Here is a 12,058-nt window from a genome sequence, read left to right as displayed (position 1 = left end):
CAGGTCCTGACACAGGAAGGACTTTGACTTTTGACCTCAACCTAATCCCTAGTGACAATGTAGCCATACAAACCATGCCAAAGTGAAACACTTACAGTAGCTTGGACTCAGACTATGTGATCCATATCACACCTGAACATGTTTGACCCCCAAAGTGTGGTTCACTTGATTAATGTGATTGCTGCATACCGTCTCAAGCCCAGATGAGAAAGAAGGAGGGTTGGGCATGGGGTTAGTACCCCCTTCCCATAAAAAAACCTTGAGCTACAGAAATGTCAACAAGAACATCAAAAGATACTCTGACCCTGGGGGAGGATGGATCTCTAGCTGGAGAAAAAGAGATGTTGGCAATGGTTAGGCCACACCCTTGGAAAACCTGCTTCCAGCACCACAAGACAAGCCCTTACCTGGAACCCTCAAGGGAAAAGTTAAAGAGGTCAGCCAAAAAACACCTGGCACTGAAACATGAAGGTAGACATCAAGAAGATGGGCTATATTGCTGCGTTATTCTGACCTTGCAGCTGAGGCAGAGGACAAAGGTTGGAAGATAAGGGTGCGTCCAGTGGAGGTGGGCTGCAGGGGCTTTGTGGCAAGCACAACAGCAAAGCTCCTTAGGGAGATTGGAGTCAGGCGCACAGACAAGCCATCAAAGAACTGGCCAACACTGCAGAGAGAACAAGCCATTGGTTATGGCTGAAGAGAGGCGATACCATCTGGGCTGCTAGGAACAGCTAGCAGCGGGACACACACCCAGGCCTGATCAACCTGTGGTGGGCCTGCCTCAGCAGAGGGTGTATTGTGTTAAGTGGCCGAAACACCCGGTGACGCTCAGGTACACAACTGACGATGTGTCCCGCTGTAAAAGCTGTGTGGCACCCACCCGTCCTACAAATGGTGCAAATACTAGGGATATGTAACATCAAGTCCTTTCAATGAATCTTGAATCTTGGGGGCAGCTGGAATGAATGGTCTAAGATCGTCATGCCTGGAGAGCTATTTGTGGCAGCGGGGGCGTGGCCAAGCAGCAGTCTGTGAATGGAGGGCGGGGTTGGGGAAGGTAAGTGGCTAAGTCATTCCACCTGCTGTCAATTAATGTGTGTGTGTTTGTTACAGGGATGGAGCATAAAAGGAGGGAGAGAGCAGAGAAAAGGGGCTCCCTCCCGACCACAACACATGTGTGCATGTTGAGTGAGTGAGTGAGTGAGTGAGTGAGTGAATGAATGAATGAATGAATGAATGCTGAAAAACTGAAATAAGAAAAATAAAGTGTTTGTGTGTGACCAGCAACTCTCGCCTGCCATGCTTCTGTGCTCCACCCACATCCGGAATTACTACAGTGGTGCCAAAACCCGGGAGCACAGAAGGGAACCACCCCATGGAGTCCTCCCCATTCGAAGAGCTCATCCTTGCCCTCGCTACCGCCCAGCAGAACCAGCATCAAGTGCTGATCACCCTCCGAAAGGAACAAGAGCAACACTTCCAAGCCTTGATGCTGGCCCAGAAGGAAGGTCACCAGGCATTCCGGCACCTGCATGCGTCAGCAGGGGCATCGACCACCACAGTCAGCACCCCCACGAAGATGGGCCCACAGGACTATCCAGAAGCATTCCTTGCCCTCTTCGAGCAAGCAGCCGAGGTGTGGGGGTGGCTACTGGAGCAGCGTGCAGCGCACCTCCTCCTGCTCCTGACTGGTGAGGCGCAACTCCCTGCTGACAGCCGACTGGTGTATGCTGACCTGAGGAAAGCCATCCTGCAGTGGGTCGGCGGCTCCTTGGAACAACATTGCCAACGCTTCTGGACGCTGGCATTGGAGGAGGTTGGCCGGCCATTTGCATTCAGCCAACAACTCCGGGATGCCTGCCAGTGGTGGCTGAGGGCGGAAGACCGCGACGCCGACGAGATCATCGATCTGGTGGCACTGGAACAGTTTATCTCTGGACTTCTGGAAGGAATGGCGGAATGGGTCCAGTGTCATTGCCTGGCGTCGCTGGAATGAGCCATCAAGCTGGCGGAGGAACATCTGGAGGTGGCTCCGACAGCAGGCAGACGAGGCAGCTCCCCTGGCTTCTCTTCTCTCTGTCTCTTTCTCCCCATCTCTCATCCCCCTCCCCACCCTGTTCCTTTGCCGCTGAGGCGGTGGTCAGCTCCTCCCCAGCCGGCCTGTCGCACCCATGGTGTCCTCCCATCTCCCTCTTCTGTGTCTGTGTTGTCTTCCCCTCAGATGAGTGACTCCCATAACACCAGTAGAGAGGGAAAGCATGGGCCGGTGTGCTGGCGTGGTGGGGAATTGGAGCATCTCCAAAGTTGGAGCTCCGCAAGGGAGGTGGAAGCTGTAATCTGGATCCCCGATGCGCCAGAAACTGCCCCTGATTGGGCTGGAACATATCGCATACTGGTAAGTGTTCAAGGGGATACATATCACGCTTTGGTGGATTCCAGTTGTAATCAGACCTCAATTCACCAATGCCTGGTGCAAGGTGAGGCATTGGGGAGAGCACAAGCGGTGAAAGTGTTGTGTGTGCACAGGGATGTTCACAATTATCCCTTACTGTTTGCCCATATTCTATTAAATTGTAATCAATTTAATGTGTTTTACTTTTTCTGTTTGTTTTGTTTCTTGTTTGCACTGTCTACTATTTGTAGCTTCTTTTACTTCTTCTGTTTGTTTTGATGTTGTTCTGTATTGTATACTTTTTTTTATTTACAAACAGTATGTGTTTATATTGTTTATATATACTCCCAGGGCTCCCTTGCAAAAGAGATTTAATATCTCAATGGGATATCACCTGGTAAAATAAAGGACAAATAAAAATAAAATAAAAAATATTCCGGGGCCAAATGCATAGAGTAAAGGCGGCGGCTAGTCCTCGTCTCACCCACCCATTGATTTTGGGTACTGATTGGCCAAGGTTTAAAAAGCTGATGGAATATTTAACACTTAGTGGGTCCTGCATTAGTAGGTCATGGGAAGATCCCGGTGTGGCATTGACTGGAGAAGCTGTCACAGAGTCTTCTACGTCAACACCACATCAGATTGAGGAGCAGCCTGCTCCTCCTCCCTCTCTCGCGGATTCCCTTGGGGATTTCCCGTTGGAGCAGTCGCGAGACGAGACTCTGCAGCATGTGTTTGACCAAATGAGAGTAATCGATGGTTAAACTCTTCAGCCAAGCGCGGCACCGACCTTCCCTTATATTATTAAAGATAGATTGTACCAAGTGATGCAGGACACTCAAACTAGTGAACGAATAACCCAATTGTTAATCCCAAACAGCTGTAGGGAACTCGTATTCCATGCGGCTCACTTTAATCACATGGCTGGACACTTGGGGCAAGATAAAACACTAGCCTGAATAATGGCCCAGTTCTATTGGCCAGGGATTCGCGGGGATGTCTGTTGGTGGTGTGCGGCATGCCATGAATGCCAATTAGTAAATCCCATGGCCACTCCAAAAGCGCCTTTGCGCCCTCTTCCTCTAATCGAGACCCCATTTGAGGGAATTGGGATGGATCTCGTCGGGCCATTAGATCGGTCAGCACGGGGATATCGCTTTATTTTAGTTCTGGTGGACTATGCAACGCGATATCTGGAAGTAGTGCCTCTCCGCAATATCTCAGCATGCAGTATTGCGGAAGCGCTCTTCCACTTTATCTCCCGGGTCGGGATTCCGAAAGAAATCCTGACAGACCAAGGCACTTCGTTTATGTCACGCACACTGTGCGAACTGTATGGGTTATTAGGGATTAAGTCTATCTGCACCAGTGTCTATCACCCACAAACGGATGGCTTAGTAGAGCGATTTAACCAAACACTCAAGAACATAATCAGGAAATTCATAAGTGAAGATGCGCATAATTGGGATAAGTGGCTCGAGCCCCTGTTATCAAGTCAAGTCAACTTTATTGTCAAATGTGCTATACATGCGCGACATACAGCACAGATGAAATTTCAGTCCTCTCTGACCCACGGTGCAAACAAGCAATGCAATAAATAAAAATAAAATAACTGAAAAACAATATAAACAGTATAAACACTCTAGATAAGAAATAGACATAGACTAAACACTCATATACACACACACACACACACACACACACACACACACACACATATAAATTGGAGCAGTATGAAAGGTGTCGCAAGCCTCCACGGGGTTTTCTCCATTTGAATTATTATATGGGCATAAGCCGTGTGGCATTCTGGACGTGCTACAGGAAAATTGGGAGGAGGGACCTTCACCTAGCAAAAACAAAATCTAGTACGTTCTTGACCTGCGTGCAAAACTCCACACCCTCACTCATGTAACCCAGGAGAATTTGTGGCAGGCACAAGAAAGTCAAATCCAGCTGTATGACAGGGGCACGCGCCTTAGAGAGTTCACGCCGGGAGACAAAGTGCTCGTATTATTGCCCACATCGAGCTCCAAATTAGTCGCCAAGTGGCAAGGACCCTTTGAGGTCACATGGCGAGTCGGGGACGTCGACTATGAGGTGAGGCGAATGGATAGGGGCGGGGCATTGCAAATCTACCACCTCAACCTTTTAAAATGCTGGAATGAAGGGGTCCCCATGGCGTTGGCATCGGTAGTCCCGGAGAAGGCGGAGCTGGGCCTGGAGGTTAAAAAGATAACATCTCGGACCACTCCGGTCCCTTGTGGAGACCACCTCTCACCAACCCAACTCATGAAGGTGGCCAAGTTGCAAAAGGAATTTTCCGACGTGTTCTCACCCCTTCCTGGTCATACCCACCTCATAGAAAAAGGTGGTTCAGGACGAACTCAAGGCCATGCTTGAAATGGGCATAATCGAGGAGTCCCACAGTGACTGGAGCAGCCCAGTGGTCCTGGTTCCCAAGACCGACGGGTTGGTCCAATTCTGTGTGGACTATAGAAAGGTCAATCCAGTGTTTAAATTTGACACAAACCCAATGCCTCGCATTGATGAGTTACTTGATCGGTTAGGACTTGCTCACTTTTATTTGACACTGGATCTAACAAAGGGCTATTGGCAGATCCCCTTGACTCCTCTATCCTGAGAGAAAACAGCCTTTTCCACACCGTTTGGTTTACACCAATTTGTCACGCTCCCTTTTGGGTTGTTTGGGGCACCCGCTACGTTCCAGCAGCTTATGGACAAGGTCCTCCACCCTCACACTGCCTACACAGCTGCCTATCTGGACGATATAATAATCTACAGCCATGATTGGCTGTGGCACTTGGAACACGTGAGGGCCGTTCTAAAGTCGCTGAGGCGAGCGGCCCTCACAGCTAACCCAAAAAAGTGTGCAATTGGGCAGGTGGAAGTACGGTATCTGGGGTTCCACTTGGGTCATGGGCAGGTGCATCCCCAAATTAACAAGACTGCAGTGATTGCGACCTGCCCAAGGCCCAAGACCAAAAAGGAGGTGAAACGGTTCCTGGGGCTGGCTGGCTATTATCATAGATTTCTACTTAATTATTCGGACGTCACCAGCCCGCTAACTGACCTCACTAAAAAGGGGGCTCCAGATCCGGTCCAGTGGACGGAGCAGTGCCAACAGGCCTTCTCTGAGGTAAAAGATGCACTGTGTGGGAGGCCACTTTTACACTCCCCTGACTTCTCTCTCCCTTTTATTTTGCAGACTGATGCATTGGACAGAGGGCTGGGGGGCGTTTTGTCCCAGGAGGTGGAGGGCGAGGAGTGCCCCATGCTGTAGATCAGCAAGAAACTGTCGATGAGTGAAAGCAAGTATAGCACAATTGAAGAGTGTCTTGCCATCAAGTGGGTGGTCCTCACCCTCCAATACTACCTGCTGGGGTGCCCTTTCACTCTTTGTTCGGACCATGTGCCCCTCCAGTGGCTCCACTGCAAGAAGGATGCCAATGCGCAGATCACCTGTTGCTATCTCGCCCTCCAGCCATTTAAGTTCAAGGTGATCCACAGGCTGGGGGCACAGATAGTGGTGGCGGACTTCCTGTCCCATCGGGGGGGGGGAGTCAGCTTCAGGCCAGACAACTTCCTGGCCTGAGTCGGGTGGTGGGGGTATATGGCAGCGGGGGCGTGGCCAAGCAGCGGTCTGAATGGAGGACAGGGTCAGGGAAGGTAAGTGGCTAAGTCATTCCACCTGCTGTCAATTAATGTGTGTGTGTGTGTGTGTGTGTGTGTGTGTGTGTTACAGGGATGGAGCATAAAAGGAGGGAGAGAGCAGAGAAAAGGGGCTCCCTCCCGACCACAATGCATGTGTGCGTGTTGAGTGAGTGAGTGAATGCTGAAAAGCTGAAATAAGAAAAATAAAGTGTTTGTGTGTGACCAACAACTCTCGCCTACCGTGCTTCTGTGCTCCACCCACATCCGGAATTACTACACTATTGTTGGCAGCCTATGCCCCAGTCAGGACAACAGGTGGAGATGAGATGAGATGAGATGCATACCGTGCTCAGGTGTAGTTCATTTGGAAGAGGTGCACTTGAGCATAGTTCAGTTGGGCTCTTGCACTGCGTGATCACTAACCACATAGAACTCGATCCCTATATCCAATTAACTGGAGAATATTTGGATTAATAACAGGTCACCTTATTGATGAATACAAATAGTAGTGGTTGAGTAAAGCTGCATCATGATGATGTAAGCATGCTCAAGATCAGAATGTTAAGTGCAATGTGAGTGGGAATGGGGGACAATCGCTCTCGGGAGTGGTACAGGGTACAAGGCAATTGTTTCGAGTGTGGATCCCTGCTGCACCCTGGTAGGAAAAAGTGCCACCAATTCAGCTAGCAACTATTTTTAATGTCTGGTTGGAAAACAAGATGTACAGACATCATACAGTCACAAAAGTCATCAGAAATCAGGTTGATGCATTCCCATTTTATCTTAAATATGAAGCTCCACTCTGCTATCAATGCATTTACATTACATTGCAGGCATTTAGCAGACACTCTTATCCAGAGCAACACACCCAGAGCAGCCTGGGGAGGAGTTGGCAGTTAGGTGCCTTGCTCAAGGGCACTTCAGCCATTCCTACTGGTCCAAGGAATCAAACTAGTGACCTTTTGGTCCCAAAGCTGCTTCTCTAACCATTAGGCCATGGCCTCCCCATTTACCACCCAATGTGAGAATGTACAAGCATTCCTGTGTGAAACCTTCTATGTAACATTGTGTCATTAATTTGTGGAAGTCTCTGCTAATTCACCAGAGCTTGTTGTTGTAAATTAAGAGTTCAGACAGGTATTTGTTGTCAAGGTAGACTGCACCTTGGACCACAAAGGTCATCAAGTACCAACGACTTCTGAATAACACAAGAGTACTGGTCTTCATCGACAGCCAGTTATGTTCTGGACATCAGTAGCTTGAAGAAGAAGAAGAAGAGGAAGAGGGAGCCTTTTTTCTGTCACATGCACACTCAAGCACCGTGAGATTCATCCTCTGCATTTAACCCATCTGAAACAGTGAACACACGCACACACACTCAGAGCAGTGGGCAGCCACACTACAGTGCCCAGGGAGCAGTTAGGGGTTAGGTACCTTGCTCAAGGGCACTTCAGCCCAAGGCCACCCCATGTTAACCTAACTGCATGTCTTTGGACTGTGGGGGAAACCAGAGCACCCAGAGGAAACCCACACAAACACTGGGAGAACATGCAAACTACGCACAGAAAGGCCCCCCATCGGCCACTGGGCTCAAACCCAGGACCTTTTTGCTGTGATGCGACAGTGCTAACCACTACATCACCATGTAAACCCCCAAAAAAGAGCTAAATGACTAGTGAAATACTGCTCAGAGTCAGTTATTGGCAGGAGAAGGTGCTGCTCATTACACCCTCAGGCATCTTCAGGCAGTCCATGTTTACCTGAACAGTGGTGTATTTTTCTGCACCTTTATTATTAAAGTTCTGTATTCTTGCTTTGCTGAGAGGATATACAGTAAATGTGTGCATGTGTGTGTGTGTGTGGTCTCACCTTCTTTAGTGTGTATGTAAGTGACCTTAAACCCAGACACAGAGCTTATGGGTCGTCTCCATGACACAGTGAGCGTCGTGTCAGTTATGTCACTAAAGGAGAGGTGTGAGGGAGGCTCAGGACCTAAGGACACACCATACACACTTTAGAAAGAAAGAAAATCAAAAAAGAAAAAAAGAGTGAAGTTCAAAGAAATATTCAAGAAAGAAAGAATGAAATAAACAAAGCTGAGAGTTTACAAAGAAAGAAAGAAGGAAAGAAAGACAGTAAAGACAATTAAAAATAAGAAAGAAAGAACAAATAAATGCTCATAATAAAACAAAGATAATTTCAGCGAGAAAATATAAAAAAAATAACAAGGAACTAAGAAACAAAGAAAAAAGCAATAAAACAAAAACAAAGGAATTTGAAAAGTGGGCAGAACCATAAAAACAGATCTTTGGTGTCTGATTTATGTTTATAAAAGTGCTAAAGGTTCTAATGTGCTATAACTCATTATAACAGGTGTACATACGGTTTATGTACGAGTGTATATATGTACAAACTAAACATATATACAGTATATACATCACAGCATATATACACTACTGACACCCAGGGTTAATCTCACACACACACACACACACACACACACACACACACACACACACACACACACACACACATACACGCACACTGATCCTGGACAGCACAAACAAGACATTACAGTGATGATGAAGATGAAGATGATGATGCTGGACGTGTGATCCTGGAGGAAGAAGAAGACAAAGAAGAAGTGAAGGATCTGAGGAGGAAGTTGCGTGAGTGAGAGTTAATTTGTCATTTGGAAAAGAGGGAAAGAGATTTTTTTTTTTTTTGGTGGTCAGCAGCTTGTTCCTGATCAAATTGTTCCTAATTATAATCTTGAAAGAAGGAAAAGGATCAAAGTGGGAAAATATGGGCGCATCCCAATACTGTTATTATGTGTCCTTGTTCACTTCCCCTTAAAGCCATAAGGTCTCATCATCAGGGCCTGTTCATTACTGAATCAGCTGGAGTGACTCATTAGAAGAGCTTCTCGAAGAAGTTAGAAGATGAGGCATCAAGTCAACGTCACTATAGACTTCAAAAACATGCCTTACCCAGAATGCTTTGCTGGAGATACCTTTACATTAAAGCTAGACGGCCTTTCAATTTCATAAAATCGGTGAAATTTAGTTCCGTTTGAAATGTGGTCATTGTGATATTTGTTTATTTCTGTAATATCTCACAAAATATCAGGCCATTCTGTGGCTGGGAAGTTATTTAATTTGAGGGGATTATAATGTGCATGAAATCGCTCGCTTGGCGCAGTCAAGCAGACAGAGGAAGTCCGTGTGCGCATGCGCAGGTTTACCTTCTTCTTCTTCTTTTGGGTTTTACGGCAGCTAGCATCCACAGTGTTGCATTAGTGCCATCTACAGGTTTACCTTTGAGCATGCACTGACAGTTCCATCATTCTGTCGCTAAACGAACAGCTGATCACACCGAGGTGCTCGCTGAGCGCCCATATTTATTAGTTTTGGTCCTGCGTTTCCTTTCCTTCATATATAACATAACGTCTTTTCTTCTCGCTTTCCGTTACTGGAGTTGGTCTTTCACGTTTCATTCGCACACTCACGTCCTCCATTTTTCTCTCCAGTTTCAAATTTGTATCCCACAATGCCTTGCGTGAACGGGCAAAGCCCACCACGTGATGTGATGCATGACATAGTATCTTGAATTGGGTCATGGTGAAGCAGGAAAAAATAGTGAAGAATTTAGGGCCACATGGAGATAAATTCATTAATTGTTCTATTTAAAAAAAAACCTAATAAAATCAGAAGTTTGTGATTTGAACTCAGTAGCTTTCAGTCACAAAACAAAACAAAAATAATTGGGTGTCAGGGAAATTCTTTTTATGAACTACACTTGAAAAAATCTCTAGCTTTATTTCGTAAGGTGGGGGCCTCCGTGGCCAACGTGTTACTATCGGATTCACTTTCTAATGGTTCAAACTAATATGGTTCTACGTGTGTAGCAGTAGCATGTACACACACTCCAATTTCAGGACCATCACAGTCAGATGTATTACTATCTGAGGAATCCAAAGAATCTCCAATAAATCCAAACAAAGAGGCCATTGCAACCTCTCTTGCCTGCCGAGTCTGGCTTTGGTCTATAGCTGTCAAAGTTACAATGACAGCAATGTATGAGTCAGTACGAGAAACTTTTAAACTCACTTCAAATCCACCAATAGGAGAAAGACAAACTCGGCTACAAATGCAGTAGCGATGACGCTGTTTGTTGATTCAGAATTCAGCCCAGATTTTATTGCGCTCTTGAGTAATAATGTTAAAACAGTAATCAAGTCTTCTGCTCCTGAAGATTATCATGATGTTGACTCAGTTACCTTCAAGGAGCCTTTTAACAAACTTCCCTCAAACTAATAAAGCATTATTACATTATTCAGCCCTGAGGATGATGACATAGCAAGGGGAAGTCAACAAGGTTGGGTTAAACCAGTGTTGGGACACAGATCTGTCCTCGTCAAACACATCATGCCATCCAGACTGTCTTAACAGTTACATCTACTCGACTCGTACTCTGATATACTGAAGATTAAGCTTTTTGGGCCACTTGTGGTCTTACCCTGCATTTTGGGTGAATGGTGAGTGAAGTCAGTGAGGATGGCTGACTGTAAGCTTACCCTGGATGAAAGAAGATCAAATTAGCAATAAATGATCATGAGAATGGTGGTTATTGATATTCAACTGGTCATAATTTGCTTTTCGTAGACTGCGTCATGAATATCGTCATCGCACCAAATCCTACAATCACAACAGAGCCATGTTGTAGGAACAAGATCCCGTTATCTGATTGGGTGAAATGCTGCTTTAAGTGGATTTTACATCCTTTTGGGAATGTCAAAAGTAGGATAAATCGAATCTCATAAAAATTTTGGTCCACTTGATATTCATGACACATCTGCGCATAGAACGCAAGTGTGACTGGATTTGAGTTGACACAAAGTTTGGTGTACAAAGTTTTAAAAGAACAGGCAAAATACACTGTCTTTTTAATTTATCTGTAATATTACTGGATGGTGTTGCAATGGAATTACATGAGGAAACAGTAGATGAATGGACCAAATCCCCAGGATGTACTGTACAGTATGTGCTTGTGCTAAACTGTGTTTTAAAAGCTTGATGAGTTCTGTACAACTTGTAAACCTATGTACTATTCAGATGTGATTCATCTTCCAGACATGGATGTCTGTTGTGAGCTCTATATAAATTCACTACATCCACCAAAAAATTCCATCCATACTGCACTACACACACCTCATTTCAATACACACTGATTATTTTGATCTGTAGTGCTTGTTGTAGGGGGTGGGGCTGCACTTGATCATTAGTAGGTCACATGACTTCAACTCATGCACTAAGAACTAAGGCTACATCCACACGACAACGGCAACGAGATTTTTTTTTAGCGGGTAAAAAAATATCGTGTCCACATGGGCAACAGATCAGTAAAATATCAGGTACATATGGCAAAGCAATGCTTGCTGAAAAAGATGCAATACACATGCCACACCTCTACGTACACTGTAAGACGGTCCCATCGGAGACACCAGAATAATAGAAGAAGTAGGACGCATGCGCATAAACCCCTTCTTCTACCCGGCGTGAATGAGTGAGTGCTGCTTGTTCTAGTCATGTGGTTGTAACGTCATCGTAAACAAATCCGTTCTACTCATCCAGACGACTTCGCTACGGCGCCGTTGCCAGATTTTTCCACTCTGGAAACCGTTCTCAAAAAATATCGTTTTGGGGCACCCAAAACGCCGGTGCCGTGTGGACGCCAGGCCGAAACGATAAAAAATTTTATCGGATTCACCTGAATCTGTTGCCGTGTGGACAGGGCCTAAGTTTCCTTAAACCCCCAGAAGTGCTGTCTTTGACGTGTATTTTTAAGACACGTCTACTCATCTACTTATATTATTGTTTTAACCCTTTGATGCAAAACATGGGTCAAAAGTGACCCGGCTGAGTTTTTATCTTCTATATCTTTGCAGTAAATTAATTCCATCATTCAGTATTCAAGGTATTCCTCAATTAACTT

At 45.9% G+C, this 12,058-nt stretch overlaps 1 protein-coding gene across 3 annotated transcripts in view; it reads right to left on the bottom strand.

Annotated features, from left to right (window-relative positions):
- LOC132882175 (tenascin) overlaps positions 1 to 12,058 on the bottom strand; it is a 90,905-nt gene that overhangs the window by 25,454 nt on the left and 53,393 nt on the right. For all 3 annotated transcript variants that reach the window (XM_060915454.1, XM_060915453.1, XM_060915456.1), the window contains one exon: positions 7,934 to 8,056. In XM_060915454.1, coding sequence (XP_060771437.1) covers positions 7,934 to 8,056 — 123 coding nt within the window. The remainder of the gene's footprint in view (positions 1 to 7,933; positions 8,057 to 12,058) is intronic.

Source organism: Neoarius graeffei, chromosome 2 (genome assembly GCF_027579695.1).
Source record: "Neoarius graeffei isolate fNeoGra1 chromosome 2, fNeoGra1.pri, whole genome shotgun sequence".
Taxonomy (NCBI): domain Eukaryota; kingdom Metazoa; phylum Chordata; class Actinopteri; order Siluriformes; family Ariidae; genus Neoarius; species Neoarius graeffei.
The sequence above is the reverse complement of the archived record's forward strand: the minus strand, read 5'-3'. Positions and strand labels throughout refer to the sequence as shown.